General features: G+C 41.5%; 2 protein-coding genes across 2 annotated transcripts in view; one reads left to right on the forward strand and one right to left on the reverse strand.

Annotated features, from left to right (window-relative positions):
• Positions 1–688: 688 nt before the first annotated feature.
• LOC106100302 (proteasome subunit alpha type-6-like) lies at positions 689–4003 on the reverse strand. The gene is made up of 6 exons (XM_013279125.1): positions 3791–4003; positions 3144–3320; positions 2699–2854; positions 2246–2382; positions 1833–1969; positions 689–809 (listed from the first exon to the last, which is right to left on the reverse strand). Exons 1-6 carry the CDS (start codon positions 3864–3866, stop codon positions 752–754), a joined length of 741 nt encoding a protein of 246 aa, XP_013134579.1. The 5' UTR covers positions 3867–4003; the 3' UTR covers positions 689–751.
• Positions 4004–5241: 1238 nt separating this feature from the next.
• LOC106100250 overlaps positions 5242–18209 on the forward strand; it is a 13792-nt gene continuing 824 nt past the window's right edge. The window contains exons 1-4 of the mRNA XM_013279044.1: positions 5242–5593; positions 6749–7002; positions 17922–18018; positions 18192–18206. Coding sequence (XP_013134498.1) covers positions 5431–5593; positions 6749–7002; positions 17922–18018; positions 18192–18206 — 529 coding nt within the window. The 5' untranslated portion in view covers positions 5242–5430. The remainder of the gene's footprint in view (positions 5594–6748; positions 7003–17921; positions 18019–18191; positions 18207–18209) is intronic.

Raw genomic sequence — 18209 nt, forward strand, 5'->3', positions numbered from 1 at the left:
TGGCCAGTCATAGTCATAGCTGCTGAACAACTGTACTGGCCAAGTGTGAACTGTGCATTAGCAACGTTAGCGACCAGTCCAGCGGCGGCGCATTCTATTTTTAAGAACGATATCCGCAAATTATTTTTTTCTATATCTTAAAGTGGCAAACGACCAAGCGGTCACCAGAATTTGTTAAAATAGTGCAACGACCGCTGCTCATGAACATACCGTTACCTAACCTCTTGTCAGTAGAGGTAAAGTAGAAAGAGGGTATTTATCCATCCTGTCTCAAGCTATGTCAAAACCTTTTCTTATTAGAATAGAGTAGGTAGGGAGGGGAGCAGAGTCGTGAGTCGTGAGTCGGCCGGCACAGCGAGAGAGCACTGCAACAGAGGTCCCCGCTAATGTAATGTATCTTTATGACCATTTTAACGCCGTGGACCAGATTAATGTTGTTTATTAATAGCTCTTCAACATTATAATATATAGCCTATGTTACGCCCAGATTAATTTTCTTTCTAATGGTGAAAGAATTTATGAAATCTGTCCAGTAAGTAGTTTTTGAGTTATTTCAATACATATAAAAATACAAATCTTTCCTCTTTATGACTTACACATATCTATGTGAAAGTTGTCGAATTCGTAACCGCCTTGTCGCGGCATGCCACACTTTCTGAACGTATGTAAATGTAATAAAAGAATCGAGACATTTTGTTTGTATTATTTATTAAAAATAATTAACATAGATTATAAACGATTCCCAGCGTGTTCAATCCTTCTCTGCGATGGCGGTCAGATGCTTGTCGATCTCCGCCTCCGTCAGCACGCTGCGGCAAAATGTACACGTCAGCATTCTCTGCTCGCCCCACTTCTTCCTTTACCTCACCAGTTAGGTAACAACAAATATTTTTCCGTTTTCGTTACCGATAGGGTGCGTATACTTTTTTATTTCCCGGGCTATCTATTACTGTTTTTATTAAGTAAAGTATTACTTTTGCTTTAAAATCCAAATAATGTGTGTATGGTGTCCGCCACAGTGAAATTGGCCGCGTAGTTTCAGACAAAGTTTTGTATCCGGACACTTGCATTTCTGCGTGCGGAGCCAACTTTAGTCGTTTGTCGCTTTATGGTAAAAAATAATTTTAAAAACTGTGGAATAGGCAAGATGAATTACGGATCTTAAAACATAAAAATGGCGACCAAACGTAAAATGTGAATTAGATTGATATTAAATTGCGCTATTTGGTCTTGAAATCGATAACTGATCGTTTTAACATGAGATTGATGGCATGAAACTAGCAAAGTGTGTCCATCCTAGCACAAAAACTTGACTGGTTACGAAAACGGAAAAATAATTCTTGTTATCTAAGTGCTTAGGTAAACGGAACAAGCGCATTGCACACGTGATACACATTGATGTTGGAAAAGTAACAGATTTTATATTCCTTTGAAATTTTCATTCTGAATATCGATGGTATATTAAAAATATCATCGGCGACGAGTCAAGTTAATTAATATTAGTTATACTGCATTGTCTCAAATGTTGTGGAAAGTTCGCACAACATTTCCTCTTGGCCACTCTCGGCCGGGGGAGGCCCACATTTATCCATCCAAGTTTCATTTTTAAAAGAAATATTTAATGTAATCTTGGACGTGCCATCGAATAATCATCTACTTCAATATTTTTTATAGAGTTTTTATGATTATTGACGTGCCCAAAATATGTGTTGTGGCTAGTGCGTGTGCGCCAGCGGCTCGCCGCCCCGCTCGGGGCTCTCTTACTTAACTCGAACTTAACACATTTGTAAAATCGTAGTGAAGAACATAAAGGGTAATATAAAATGTGTGACCGGAAGCGCGGGCTGTCGCTGGTGACGAGGCCGATCTCGATGTCCGCGGCCTTGAAGTCGACGGCCAGCACCTGCGCCAGGCAGCCCACCGCCAGCTGCACCGCCTCCGCCGCGCCCAGCTCGCCGCGCTTCTTCAGCTGCGCACCACACACACCACATGTACCACATGCACCACACGTGCTTTAACACTTCACACTAATACTACTACCTCAAATAAATAGCCTAGCTGTGGGTGCATTCATACTAGGTGAGGAGCTGATTGTTTGCCCCCTCTTTCTATATAGAAATTTAAAATTTTGCAATAAACATAGTGAACAAAACAATAATTAGGTATTTACTGAGATTTTGTGGCAGAGTAATTAATATGATTCACAATGACTGCGAGGAGCGGTGGCATGGAGGTGCGGGGTTACCTTCTTCTCGAGGTAGGCGTTGGCGTCTGTGGCCTTAGCGCCGGCGGCCACCGCCTTGTAGGAGCAGTAGTACCCGGAGGGGTCCGTCTTGTACACGGCCGGCCCCGTCTCCGGGTCGTACGCGATCAGCATCATGCCTGTCTCACACACACAACATGATGCTCACATTATTATTGCATTTTCACTAAAATCAATTCCTAACATTATTGACGACAAGACAGTACAAATATAAATACTTTATTCTTTAATCTAAACATACCAAATTGTAACTATATTGAAGGAGCAACAATTTGGTATGCCTCATTCCGAAAAGAATTTGAACTGAGATTATATATTTTTTGAACTAAACTTAACTGAATAATAAATATTGTTAAAATAGTTGTGCTGCACATAATATGTAGTGCACGGTGTGTAAGGTGCAGGGTTGGGAGTGACATAGACAAGTATACTGACTGCAGCCGAGCGGGCGCATCTCCGCGTTCTGTGTGTACACCTGCGAGATGTCGGCGACGCGGCGGCACAGCACGTGCGCGGGGATCTCGCAGCCGTACTTGTACTGCCAGTTGGCCGCCTCGTAGCGCGCGCGCGCCACCTGCGACTTGCTGTCCGCTGCACCATCCAACATTACAAACACATGGAACAACTATTCCACTTCTCTACTCTACAATTACAATCCATGTTACCATTATATCGTTTTACTGTTAAACTCATAAATATGCACCAATTTTCCTGAAATACTAGTACTTGTTTTTATAGATTTTTTCTGGCGTTGATTTATCTTGTTGGGCCTTGACAAATAATTTTAGTAAAATAACACATTAATACTGTTGACATATTTTAAACATCTATAACATAAAAATCCTATTATGATATGAATCCAATAAAATCAAAGGCATACCAATCATGCCAGTCATGACACAGCCAATGTGATCAGTGAGGGGGAAGAGGTGCGTGACGGAGGCGGGGTCGAGCAGGCGGTCGGGCACCTTGCGTTGCGCCGCCACCACGGCCGCTGTAGCGCCGCGCAGGGCCACCGACGTCAATCCACCCTGGTTGATTGCCTTCAGGGCATACTCTGCAATCATTACACTCCTATGATACAGTTGACTTAATGCCTGCCACTAAGTTTGCCAGTTTCCATGCAAACAGTGTATGCCACACCTATTTTAAGCTAGAAATTTTATTTTTGGTGGCATATAATTTTACAAAGTTGTCAAAAGTGTCTTGAAGCTCTAGAACAAAGAGTGCTTTAACTTTGCTTGTTTCAGCAGATACTAAATAACACTTCTTTGTTTCAAGTAATAAAAATCACAAAGCATTATACTTGTATGTACAACTGAGCATGGAGAATGCACCTTTCTAACCAAAAATGTGATAAAAACCATTATAATAGAAGATTTGATGTGTCAGCAATATTAAAAGTTTTAAAACATGCGTGGTTAAGTTTAAATCAATAAAGTTGGTCCGTGTGGTTTATGTTAAATTTCTGACCTTACAATATAATATCAGTCAACACGAAGAGTTTTTTACTTCAGAGCTACTTACCGACTTGATAAAGTCTGCCTTCAGGGGAAAAAATTGTAATATGCCTATCAAAACCAGCACTACTTTCACGAGCCATTCTTATATCACAATCAAACTATATGATACTGAAATAGAATAACAAAATCTTGAAAACAGTAAAACAGACTCAACCATACAATATTTTTGACAGAAGGTAGAGAATTTACTCGGCTTGCCGGTTTCGCTTGTCATTGGCAGCTTTTCGAATTTTGATACTCATCTTATGAGCAGTGCACACTTCGCCAGTACAGTCGGTCTGTAGCCCTCAATTACTGGACTGTCTTGTCTATCGATGGGCACTGTGTAAACGCTAAACGAACGTCAGTGGGCATAGATTACATATTTGTAGTAAGCATGGCAGTCGGATTACTGGTGAAACATTCTACTTTTTGCAGAGTTCAGCGATTCCTCCGCAACTGGCAAACTAGCAAGTGTAAACGGTCCTTCCAATATCCAGTCCAGTCTTGACTCAACAACTGAACAGGACCCACACGTTGCATTTAACAGATGTATAATTTGTACTGCGTATCATGAATTTACCGCCTTTTTTTGAGATTGCGGTCTTTAATCTGTCAAAGATTTTATTCGTCGTTTTCACGATTTTTCAATAAGATGGTTTTTAACACCGTTATGACTGTTCCTTAATTAAAAAGAGGACTCCGATGGCGGGATGCATGTACAACTAGAAAAAAACGCCATGAGGGGTTTTGGGGATATAAATTTAATGTTTGTTAAGAATTAGTTTCTACCCCTATTTTAACTGTAGTCTTGACTGGTCTTGACGACTCTAAGATTATTTGATAAGGTTATTAGACTAGCATTCTACAGACAACGCCAATAAAGTTCTTGTCACGACTACGCTACTGATCTACTGTACTGGCCAAGTGTGAACCGCACATTTTATGTGATTCAAAGACTAAAAAATGTGAAACTTAGCGTAGCAGCACTGACCATTTCATATACCTCCGCTCCTGTGTCGTTAGCCCTTTCCTTTATTTATTTATTTTTTTTATACAAATAAACATTATTTGAAAGGGTTTGAGCGAAAAAAAAAACATCGTTTGGTAAAGTATTTTTTTCTGTAAAGTCCTCATACTTGTACACCACCCCTCCTCACACTCTTTCTTACTTTATTATTGCAAATATCTTGTGAATCGTTTGATAATTTTTAAGAAATTCAAAACACATATTCTTGAAATGTCTTTGGATAATTTTGCTTTTCCTATAAGTTTTTTTTCTTTTTCAATTGATCTGGTTTAGTCTGCGTCTATTCGTGTGAAATAATATTTTCATATTTTAGCTTTAATGCTTGGTGGTGTCCCCTGTAGATGCCACAAGATCCTTGTGGCACTATAGTTCTGGATTTTTTAGTTTTTTAGGCATTCTTTATTCTTTATTGTCAAAATGCCATTTGTCATTTCGTTTCATGTCAGATGTCAGTTGTCAGTTGGTTGGTTGTGTGATGTAGGGGAAGGTTGTGTGTTTTAAAATTTTTGTTCATTTCGATTTATTTCCATATTCCTGCATTTTCATCAATTACTTATAAAATAGTATCGCTGGTTCAGGGTTTTGTTAATATTTGCAAATTATTGTTATCTAGTTAGGCAGTTTTAGCTCAATTTATGACAACAATGACAGAGACCGTTACAAATACAAACGAGAGGAAGTCTCTTTTTTCTTCTTTCCTAGAAGTTTTGGAGGCAAGAGATAATCAAATACAGTTAGAAAGACAGCTACAGGAGGAAAAATATCAGAGACGAACTCAGAGAATATACGATTTTCATGGTATGTTTTTAAATTGTAGCAAATTTGAAAATTTCATTAGACCAATATTTCTTTTTTCTGTCTCGTCTGTAATAATGATTTTAACTGAGCAATTGCTTGTTTACTTAAATACATTAAATAAATGTAAAGAAAATATAAATTCCTGAAGTTAGTTTATTTCAATATAAAACCACCCCACTGGTGTGGACATGGTGATAACATCTTTGACGTTGTTTACCGGCGGCTCTTCATATTGCTTTTTGAAAACATATAATATGAACTATATGCTTGTCTATATGTTATTGTGGTTAGATGCAGGCTTGATTCAAGCAAGTTTAAATAAAAATGATTTAAATTCAATCACAATTTTTCATAATAGTACTTCAAAATGTAATACATTCATAGTTATAATTTTTTTATAAAAGTATGCATGTATAAAAATAGTTTGAACATGTATACTTTTTTGTATTACATATATATACTTTTGCCTAAGTCGGTGGTATTTTATGCAAAAATTTCTGTATTGTTATTTGTATTGTGTTGTGCTCTTAGCTGGGTCTATTATAGCTGTTGTTGGTGACTTTGCCCACTTAAAATTAAGAAAATAATATAAAACATAACCTATGTTACTCACAGATAAATTAGCTTTCTAACAGTGAAAGAATGTTTAAAATCGGCCTAGTAGTTGTTGAGTTATTTCAATACATATAAAAATACAAATCTTTCCTATATATTATATTCGTGTAGATTACTGCCACCTCACAATTAATGTAAGGCTGATCCAACATTCGGTGAGCAGCGGGGCGTCGTCAACAACTGTAGCACATTGATTTTACTATATTACTGGTTTAAATTTTATGTTTTTGTGTTAAGCATTATAAAGTAATGTTATTTTTACAAAAGAGAAGGTGAAGCTGTGAGAGGAGGTACAAATATGACTTGAGTGTATAACTTGATATAGGACTATTGTCAAGTGCTCTTTTATTTAACTAAATATATAAATGACTCACATTAAATATATAAATGACTAGCTGTTACTCGCGACATCGTTCGTTTAAAAATAATAAAAAACATAGTCTTTGATACTCACAGATAAATTACCTTTCTAAAATACAAATCTTTCGTCTTTATAATATAAGTATAGATTATTGAGTTTGAAGTGGTGTGTGTGCTCAGAGCGGCAGCGGCGCGAGGCGGTGGAGCTGCAGCGCTGCCTGCAGTACGTGTCGCAGCACGCGCACGTGCTGGAGTCGGTGCTGCGCGGCGCGGGCGCGGGCGCGGGCGAGGGCGTGCCGCTGGCCGCCGCGCTGCTCCGCCAGGCCGCCGCGCTGCAGCGCAGCATGGCGCAGTGCGTGGCCAACGCGGCGCGCATCCGCCAGCTCCTCACCGCCGCACACCGACCACAGATGGACACCATGCTCGCCAAAATGGTGAGTCTCGCACTCATCACACAGTTTGTATAAACCGACACCCTAAAGTTTATTAGACGAGATTGCCGGTGATACAGATAAAAAAAGTTACGGTGATTCCGGCTTATTATAATGATTACTAAAAGCTATCATTGACCATGAAAAAGTTTCTGAATTCGTAGTTTTAGTTAGTTAATTTGAAATGGCCCTTGTCGATGTTGAATGCTTGTCGTCGATAGCAGCTCACATATTCAATGTCTGTTTCTTGCAATGTACTAGGTAACCAGCCCCATAAAAGGCCACCTCCCTCGCCTTGCGTGTGCGTGTGCGCAACGCTGCCGGGCATCTACTTTGCGGAGATTTGCCAATTAGACAGTGTTCTGAAGACGATATGTGTTGAATGTAATCCTTTTTGTGCACGCTTATTGTGACTATAGGTAGTCATAATAATTTAATAATAAATTCAAGTTACGTCTACTTCGTATATGAGATCGTCACCATAACTTCGCGAACTGTTTGCAAGTCAAAAAAAGCGACACAGTTGTACAATGTGTCTTCCGCGCACACGATGCTGCCCGAACGCAGCGGACATACTCACACTAGAAATTGTCATTGGAGTGATAAATTGTGTACTTTTTGCCCACGTGGATAAGCCATTTGACAAAGTTATCTCAGAGAAACAAAACTAGGAACATGACCGAAAGGACTTCTCAACTCGTTGACTGCGCCCAGCACCAATGCGGATGTCAAACCTGCTGTATATCGATGCTGCTGTAAATGTTTAAAGTTCCATCATTTTATAGCAACACTCTAATTTACAATCGATCGACAACAGACGAATAAGGGAAGTACAATTGATAAGCGAATGTAGTATTTTGATACTTTCATATATCGTACGCGTCGCCGATGAAGTCTTGTCAAAATATCCAGCGAGAATCGCGGTCATAAAGTTCGTGTGGATGATTAGCTTCTAATTTGTGCGGCAAGAAGTAAATATCAATACTAATTGTATACTTGCGATATTGCAAGTCCTCGTATTTAAGCGAATATTTTAACCCGGATTTAAAAGTATGCGTACAATGTTGTGAAATTGAGTTGTGTTTTGTTGGCAAATTCTGCTGAATGTTTCACACGGAAGCAAAACTGTTCGATAACATTAGTAGACGTCTTAGTTCTCATTACTTTTTGTACTCTATTATGCGAGTTTCACTGATTATAAAACCTGAGTGGAATTAGAGTGGAACAACAAGTTATAGTGCCGGTGGTGTGGCCGCGCGGCGGTGGGCGGCGGCTGCGGCGGCGGCTGCGGCGCGCGGCGGCGCGCGGAGGCGCGCGGAGGCGTGACGCGCGTTTCACACCTTTACGTGTCGTTAAACATCAAATAGCTGATAATCGCATACTCAATTTGTTCAATGACCCGTGAAGGAAATATCTAAAGACATTGTCTATTTTATTCCCACACTTAAAATAGTTAATTTTTATTTTCACATCATAACTTCTTTATGTAGGCGCCAGCATGATCTCAATGTTAACTACAGCAATAGTTGGAATTGCTGTTGTCATTCCTAACGCCGGCCGGGCTATATTGATGAACAATATAAACAACAAGCAACTCGTCACTCACACCTATCTACCACTACAACGTACGTCTGCGAAATTTGCTAATCAATGTTACTAAAAGTAAAAAGTATAGAAATTGTGTGATTTATGATAGAGTAGGGTCATAAAAAGTGTTAGTATTCATTTAATATTTGACTGCCTAAACACGCCAGGGACAAAGGCAAAATAACTAAAAACCCTTCCCCGTCGTGTGGGTGTTATTTAAACTGGATAAACGGAGCCTCAGACGACAACTGTTCTGCTAATTTACACCTACGCGAATTGAGGACGAAGCGACAACGAGAGCCACGGCGTGTCGCCTGCCAGCAGAACATACACCATAGAGTGTAGGCTCATTCGGGTACGCTTTCTAACCGGGTTAGGACAACGTTCGCCCGCGCGGCGGCACGGCACCACGGCCGATACAACTCACTTATCATTATGTATGTATGTATATTAAATCTCAATCAGTATAGTTATCGCTTTTGGTAATGGTTTACTCTGTAATGTGTTGCTGAAGGCCCCATTCGCGTTAGTCTAGTAATCAAAAATTGCGACATCCACACTATGCCCGAAATAAAGCGATTTTTAATGATTTTGACCCCGACACCTGTTGGCCGATACTTTGGTCGTTACGGCAGGCCGTCACCTCCGCACGCCGTGTCATCACAATTAGCAATTGACATCATTCACCTCCGTGTCACTATTAGTGGCGATTTTATTATTGCCCGAATGGTTAAGACGTTTTCTTACGAATGCATTAAACTAGCTATGAAGCTAGTGATAGGAACTAACCATGTTTTTGATGAGTCCTTAATCGTTTGCCGTTTTCTTATTCGTTATTTAGAGCACAGCGGCGGCGGGGCACCATTCGCTTCCCAGCGTGTTGACATTTTCGAAAGTCTAACGACGTATCTGGTTACCGTATTTTTTGTGCCAGCGCATGTCACATTCGACGGTTTCGTCATATGTTAAACGCGTTTTGGTTTGTACTCGTACTCATCTTTTTTTGCTTGATTTTTTATCTATTAATATAGATCCCAGGTGTATTAAGTTTTTGCGAATAAACGTATAGTTCTTATCTTACGCTAAATAAAGTGATGTAAGTTGCTCTACTCTTTGTTTGCCTCTCTACACTTATCGAGGAAACGACTGATTTTCCCAGAAAGGGTTAGTTCACACATAATAGTGATAAGTGCACAATACATTGAAACCATTTTTAAATAGAAGTAATAGTAATATTTAAAGTCTATTAGCCTTGTAAAAGGAATATTGTATTAGAAGTGATTGCGGGCGGCGAGTCCGTGTTGTAGCGCTGGCGCTGGCGGTAGGTGACGGTTGCGGTGAGCCCGGCGCGGGCGTGCGGACGTTCTCATAATTGTTAGTAGGTATCGCGGCATAGGTGGTGGTTGTACGAGTATGTATATGGTTGCGTTCGCGTTAACGTAAGGCAACAATCGTATGAATCCGAAACCTTGCATTGATCGGAGTGTTTCAATTTTCGTTAGTGAGTTGTAATCAACTATCTTCCTTTTATTTCAGCTATCGGTATTTTTTACCGTCTCATAGTCAATGTATCAAAACAACTTTTTGCTACCTAGCCAGCGTGGCGCGGCGTGCGGCGTGCGGCTTGCGGCGTGCGATGTGCCTCGCTTGGGACATTGCTCGATCATGAAAGCGGGCCGAGCGTTCAATAGTTCCTCAACATTGTAATAAAATTTGGTAAAAGACACGCTTCGGCAGCGGTGCAAACGCGAGATACCACGCGATGTTCCATAGTGCACACCCCGCACCCGCACCAGCGGCGCCGCGTAACGACATGCAGTCAGGCGGCCACTCGCGCTGCCTCGCAAACGATGTCCGCTTTGTTCGTGCGATGTGTACTAACATAATTAATCTAGTTGAGGCGAGAACCACTTTTACTTTCCATACTTGTTATACTTATTACAGGTTGACTAGTTTTTCCCGGGTCAAGTCGAGGTCGTTATTTATAACACGTCCTTAATTAAATAAAGAAGGTATTGCATGAAAGCCTTTATTATTTTTGATAGCTTCTCTACTAGTTACATTTGATAAGGCACGCGCAGTCATATTATGTACATCCGCTGTTTTCGCAACACTAGTTTCCTTTCAAACATGAGTGTTTACAATTGTTTAATTTTAAGAAGAATGTTGGTTCCAAGGCGCACGCACGAGAGAAGAGACTGTACTGAAGTGTTCAGCTCCATGTCCAACAATATACCTTGTACGATATTTTGTACCCATGTATATACGTGTACGTGTACGTCGAAACGAGGATTTCATTTGATCTATTTAGTTTTGGCTTTACTATTGGTTGTGATAGATACAACTAATATATTTTAACATTTGGTTAATTAGTGCGCGATGACACAGGCGCCTTTAGAAGGCACAAATGACTAGTTTAATTATTAGTAGCGACAAGGATTCAATATGATTCCTTCCGGGCGGCTGGCGCGAAGCCCCGCGAGCGCGCCAGTCCAACAACCCCGTCTGTGCCCCGCTCCTCGCACCCCGCGCCCTTCGCCCCACACTACCAGCCCTCTAATGCAAAGCCGACTGACCAGTTCCTCGCTTATACTAACCAGCTTTTACTTTGTTAGATCTTGTTGCCTCTTACAACGTGAATTGAAACGTACATATGTATGGAATAAAGTCTGATTTCAACCTACACAATTAATAATGTGTCTGTCCAACTTCCACGGTTACTGTATAATGTAAGACTCTCGTAGCATTTATTAAAAATATGAACTAGAAATGAAAAGGATACGTAACGCGTCATGTTTTTATTTTTTACGTAGAGATGATTCATAGTACTCGAGATCAGAATTAACACCCACTTATATTAACAAGTGCGTCACGCCGCTCCGCCGGCCGCCCCGCCGGCCGCGCTGCCCAGTGAGCTCAGTCCCTCAACCCCTCCCCCTCCCGCCGGCCCCCAGCTCTGGGACCGTCCAGATTGACCAAAGATAAACTTCCACGAGTTGCAAGAAGCGCTACAAGTTCATCTAAACTATGCGACAACAACAATGGTAAGTTAGATGACATGACATATAATAGAACTACTTCTAACTAAAAATAATATTGGATATTTGCTGCAGCTGTCACTGCTGAATGCTGCTCCGAGCGCGACGGATCGTATATCTCGCTTAACTTGTAATTAAATACAAAGCCTTCATCGTATTTTCTGGTGCCCTAATCAGGTGGTCCAGTGTTCCGCCTGACCGCAGACAGAGAGAAGAGAGAACTAATGGCAAATCTTAATTAAAATGCAAGTCGAAGGCAAATGTACAACAAGTAAAACAATAAATAAAATTAATAGATATTGTTTTAAACGATTTGTCTCAAAATATTAAATTATCCCATCAATGTTATGATGTCAGACACTAGATATTTAACATGACATTTTAATAGTCTGTTAATTATGTTATTATAAAAGGAAGTAGAGTGTATCGATGGCGAGTGGTGGCTGGTGGCTGGTGGCAAGTGGTGGCGAGTGTTGGCGAGTGGCGGCGGCGAGGTGCGCGGCCGTTGACCCCGTTGTGACGACTCATTACCGGCGCTACGGATTGCTGACACCATTTTTTGTGATCGCCCACTCTGACCTCGTACATAGCCATTACACTAATAGCGCAATCCTTTGAACTAGCTTCATTACACTTTCATGAATGAACTAAGTGCTGCCAATTTAAGTTTCCGATTGTAACCTCGTCTTACTTAACTCTTCGTTTGTACTTTGTAGTTGCGATAATAAGTAAAAACTTATAGGAAACATAAATCAAGGTGGACAGTTATTAGAGGTTTTAATAAGGCAATATAGAGAACTAATTCTTCGACGGCTACTTCCAATGAATCCTTGCAGCGCCGGAGCATGAGGATCTAAGCATCACGATAACATTATAAAGTTAATGCTACGTCCTTTGTATTAATATCTATCTTGAAGCATGAGTTAAACCTCTTTGTTCGTTTCTTTTTTCCGACACAACATTGCTTTAATTACATTTTTAAAATGGACATATTAATTGAAATACAAAAGTTGCGTATTTCCCACGCGCTGGTGGCGGCGCTGCACTGCCGTGAGTCTTATGTGCGTTTGCGTCTAAATTATAATACAATAAATATAAAATCCTTGCGTGTATTCATGTTTACGAAATGTTTCGTCCAATTTATTAAGGTTATTCGTGATATTTTTGGATCTCTGTAGTGAAGTCACGAATTATATCTTTAAATTGAGACAAATTTCCCGAGAATCGATGATATTTGGGCGGCGTTTTGTTATCTACACTAAATGAAGAGCACTTTTTAGCTGGTCAAGTTGCGTGTTGCGCACACCATTCTATGAGTTGTGCTGTCGCCTGTTGCCTGTCGCCTGTCGCCTATCGCCGCTGTACAGGAATCCTAAAGGTACCGCCGTCAGGAGGCGACACATTTGAAGGACACTGTACCGTCTCATTTGTGCTGTGCATCAAAACCCCGTGGCAAGGGTTAACGGATTCGCGACACACTAATAGGGATAACAATAACGTTATAGTCACCAACCGTTTTTGTTTGTTTGCGTCGCCGTCGTTTGTTCGCAGACAATGGACCGATTGTATCAGTTCCTTGTCTGCCGCGACGACGGCCAAGAATAATAACAGCATCCCTCGAGTGCTGCTAATTATGGAAATATGGTTACGAATTTTACGTTTACTTCTTGAATTACTTACAATTGAAATTTCTTGCGTTAATTTTTGTTATTTGTAATACTTTAAGTTGTTTTTTCTTTCTGCAATTATTTTTTGTATTACACAATGTACTCGGGACGCGACTGCTGACAGCAGCAATCATTGACCTTTGGAAACAATGGAACATCGAAACCTAGATTACAGTCAGCTAGGCCTCTCACTTCCACATCGATCATATCGTCGTTTAGTCTTCTCTCGAAACTTCTCTAGAACGAGTAAGATCATGTTTGTGTATGCACGTTCAGTTTACTACATTTGCGTGTTATTTGGCCGTGGCGGCGATGGCGAGGTCGATTGTACCGGTCGTGCAATTAAGCGCCCAATTACACATAACCGTGTTAATTTTCTGACACGACCTGACCCGCGCTGCTGGAACAATATTTCTATACTCCCGCTGCGCTTCAAAATGGAAAAATCATTATTTTGTCTTAGATAGGACATCAATATCTATTTTTAATGTACTTTATAATTTTAGAATCCGAGGGAACACAAAAAGTTGCAGATTGTGTTAATGTTTCACAAGAGCTATCTAGAAGAAAACAATAATAATTTTGATTTGCAAATTATCATTTCATGGTGTTGTTTACATTTCGAATACGATAGGAGATGATGTGTGTGGTGTTTGCCAGCGGGCATACAACATGTGGCGGTCCGTGCGACGTAAATAAAGTTCGTATGCGACGACTGCGCCGCGCCGCCGAGGGGTGCTTGAACTAAGCCAAATAAAATGATTAGTTTCACCGCGTGAGTTGCCACCGCGCCTGTCCTGCGACTTTGCTTTGTAATTATTTTGATACAATGACTGTTGAGTCGTTATTTGTTCGACGATGAATACTTAAAATGAATTTTAAACCAATTCTATGCAAATGGTTTGATCAGGTAAACTGTTACTGGTAAGATAAATAGAATCCTGCGTTTTTTTGACTTTGGCACGTAAAATTTAAAGAGCTCTTCTTTTTAACAGGGTTAACGCTAGTATCTTTCTTTTTTAATTAGACCCTGTATGGAGACCATTTACATGTATGGAGCATCCGAATGTCGAATGTATGGTAGACATGATTTAAGCCGACGATGTTTCGTATCTCCGTGCTTACGGTACAAGTAGGTTAAACTTCAAGCCATTAGGATTTTTTTTTTTCATTATTCATTCCATCATTTGCTTTAAAAAATGACGGAATATGAAAATAGACTAAAATCAGGTATTGCGCTCACAGGTCAGACGAAATGCGAAATAGCTTCCACTTGATGCCTGTCTTCTGTGCGGTTTAGTAATACGGGGCCCTGTCGTGCACAAGTTATTGCGGGCAGTACCACAGTTAAAATTATCAAAATTGCGAATAGATTTAAAATGATTTAGTATCAATGATAATATAAGAAATAGATAATATAGTATAATTTTATATAGTAAATTCTGTCAAAAGTGCGGTTTTTCTAAAGCCGGCACTTAGACAGATTAGAGTTGGAGTGGTGATGCTTAAGGCGACGCGCTCCGTCCACGCGACTGAGGAGAGCGCGGCGCCTCAAGACGCTACTCTCCACTCTCCAGCTTAAACTCTCGACTGCGGGAAGCTGAACACGAGCGTAATCTTACACTTGAAGCAATCGGCGAGCGAGCACCGACACAACACCTAAAATAATTTATTTCTATATTAATTTGACTTTTGTAGATATATCCAATTTATATTTTACATAACAGAAACTAGCTTTATAATTATGATATTTTAAAGGATTCCGAGACAATATAGCGAGATTGTCTCCCATGCAAATATGTATTCCTCCCGACCGAAGCAACATAAGTCAGTGTATCCCGCGCGGCCAGCGCACCTCGCGCACCTCGCGCTTCTCGCCCACCCCGCCGTCGACAAGACAAATTAGAAATCGTAGCATCGTCAACAAAGTAACATCGTTAGTGCATGTTACAACAATGCCGTCCCCGTCCAGCGATCGCATTTGTATTAAGTAAAAAACAGCTACACTTGCAGTGATATATTACTTGTTTTGACACGATAACTGTAGTCGAGATATTTTGATATTGACTCGTCCGCCTCACGTATGGGGTGACCACGCACCAATGTCTAATTGACTCAGGGCATTGAGAGCATGCGTTGCATTAAGTCACTGTTACCGCTGCATTGACACGAACCACAGCTGCCGGTAAAAGCGTAACAAAGTGGTGCGCTCACGCCATCTTGTGCACATTTACATATGAGCAAAATTTAGCTTTCTAACGCGCATTGTTCGCGTTAATCATAGAGAAAGCGCAGGACGGCGGCGCGCTGACCGCAGGGCCGCCCGCACCCACACTGCGACAGCAACCACAAACACGCCAACAAAAACTGTTATATATCTGTTTTCTTGGCAAATATACTTAAGCTGAGCGCTGCGCAGAGATCTCCCTCCACTTTCCTTTTATTTGAAAAAATGGTATACCTAATTACCTGAATAAAAATTAAATTAATTCCATAAGTTAGCTTAGGTTGACGGCTTGTCAATATTATGGCTTTACAAGAAATTATTTTGTACTGGTAAGCACGACTTCCACCGACCGGAAGAGCGGTTCTTCGAATGTGGAACCGAAGGAAGCTTTGCGCGACAGCAATGCCCACGACTGTCGTGACAGTCGCCGCTACTAATGGCGCAGCGCGGCGCGGCGAGCGGCCGGTGTCCCCGGCCAGCCGCTTGCCCATACTCGTATGTTCTCTCTTCAGTCAATCTACACACGATATTGTACTTATTTTCAAAGCCGTACGAATATTTTATAAGCTACATTTACAATCATATTTTTTAATGAAATGGATGTAGTTTAAAACTCTCGCCGGCTAGTCTTGTCTTACTGTTGCATTCATATCAAATTATCTGTAATCCGGCGGCGACCCGGCCCTTGCGAATTGAGTAATTAACCGATAACCGTTCAAGACAATTGGCACTAGTTAATTGCCTGATAAGTATTATCAGATTAAGGACTGCGAGCCTACGCCGCTGCAGGTGCGCGTCGTAAGGAAGCTCTGCTGCAGCTGTGGCCTGATGGCGCGAACCCCGCGGTCAGCGGCCGGCCGTGGCCATCAAAGCTATATTTATAACAGCGGGACGGGCGGCGTCTCGGCGGAGGTACGCGCCCGTGACGTGACGCCGGCCGCCGGCGGCCGGCCCGCATTTTGCTAGGAGCGAAGTTCGAGGGCACGAAAAGTAGCGAGGGCGTGGGAGACGCCCCCGCGCCCGCCCCGCTCTGCCCTACTGACCTCGAGCGCGTTGGGAGATGCGTTCATACTTTCCTGAATATGTCATTGTGTGAGCCGGCGATATACCGCGGGTACATATCTTTGTTGGCCGAATTAATGTATGTACGAGTAGTATTAATCAAATAATTCGTCGTAAAATGAATACGCGATATCTCGCGCTCTAAATAAATAAGAGGTATGCCTACTTTGTGTTAATATTTCTAAAAGAATCGCCATATGTAGGTGCTAATAATCGATGTGAAGTGATTGTGGCTGTTAAATTGATATGTCTATACGGTCTACATTACTGACGGATGTAGCTATAACTTAGATCACATCGTAAAATATTAACGTTAGCGGCGGTTAGGCATTTGGTGGTTATCTTATTGTCTAACAAAGTACAACAAACAATGGAAACGTTTCGATCTCAAGATTTGCTAATTCCAAGTGGTTCGCGGCGAGCGGGAGACCATGCCTGCCTGCTCTCCCGCGTCCCGCGTCCCGCGTCCCGCGCCCCGCATACGCCGCCCACCGCCACTCGGTTGCTGCTATCGGGCTATTTATATTTATTTCGTTACGCTAATATTAAGTCATATTTATATTTGTTACATGTTCGTGCAATACATCTCGCGGGATATTTTTACAGGCGCCCGAGAGGCGACCGCAACTCCTCCCCGCGCCGCCCAGCACCGACGACCGAGGTCGCGGTCGCCGTCGCTAAATAGACACTTGTGGTGAAGTGAAGTCAATCTGATGCTTCAACTTTATTTAGCGTTGCCAGACGACTCGTGAGCTCCCCACTATGCGGCGGACGGCGAAGCCTCTAAGTTCGTTATAAATAATGAGAGAGGACTTGAATTCTTCCGATACCGTCATTTTGTACTACACTGAAACGCTGCGAGGGGCCGTATATGGCGCTGTGTGGCCGGTATTTTTAAAATATTCTCTTTCGTTCTCTAGTTTTAACAAAGAATATTTAAGTAAATTACTTTATCTAAATTTGTACTTTTCAAGAGATTTGGACAGATGTAGGTCACTGGCGCGCACACGTTTTATCTCGGATAGCGGCGCGGCGGCGCGGTGTATCTCGTGTGCCGACTGCCCTCGATAGCGGCCAATGTTTCCTACTGTGCATATACATTATATGCACCTCCGCTCGTGTTATTTATGACATGTAACGTTTAAGACCACATTATTTTAATTAAAATAACTCTTCTTTACTGCTTAAAATTAGATTCTAATAGTAATGAAGAGTAAGAAAATGGCTTTAAATAAAACTAATAGGTACGAGTATGTTGTATTGTGTAATCTTTTTAAGCGTGTGTATGGTAAGGGTAAAGTTGCAGAGTGAGGCAAGGCGGAAGGCGCGTGCTTGTTGCAGGAGGGGGAGCTGAGCGCGTGGACGGCGTTCCTGCAGCGCGCCGTCGACGCCGCCTACAACTCCGAGGTGGTCGTCGACAACTTGCACAATCTGATCGGTGAGAGCCAAGCACTGTACTGCACTTTGCTGCACTTCGCTGCACTGTACTCTACCTTTACTTTTCACATGAATTCCTAATATGTACGAGAGTTGCATTACTAAATTATGACACGTTCTATTTTGTATTTTATTTTACACATAAGTTTACCTTTGTTAATTAATTGTTTTCAGCGGAGCAGCGGCGCTGCG

This window comes from Papilio polytes, unplaced genomic scaffold, assembly GCF_000836215.1.
Source record: "Papilio polytes unplaced genomic scaffold, Ppol_1.0 DF824058.1, whole genome shotgun sequence".
In the NCBI taxonomy this organism is placed as follows: Eukaryota; Metazoa; Arthropoda; class Insecta; order Lepidoptera; family Papilionidae; genus Papilio; species Papilio polytes.

Excerpts from the sequence above, each read along its gene's own strand:
- LOC106100302 (XM_013279125.1), bottom strand. The coding sequence starts at position 3,866 with ATGGCTCGTGAAAGTAGTGCTGGTTTTGATAGGCATATTACAATTTTT. Across the intron at positions 3,321-3,790 it reads AGGCAGACTTTATCAAGTCG|AGTATGCCCTGAAGGCAATC; the intron begins GTAAGTAGCTCT and ends TAATGATTGCAG. Across the intron at positions 1,970-2,245 it reads ACGCCTACCTCGAGAAGAAG|CTGAAGAAGCGCGGCGAGCT; the intron begins GTAACCCCGCAC and ends TGTGGTGCGCAG.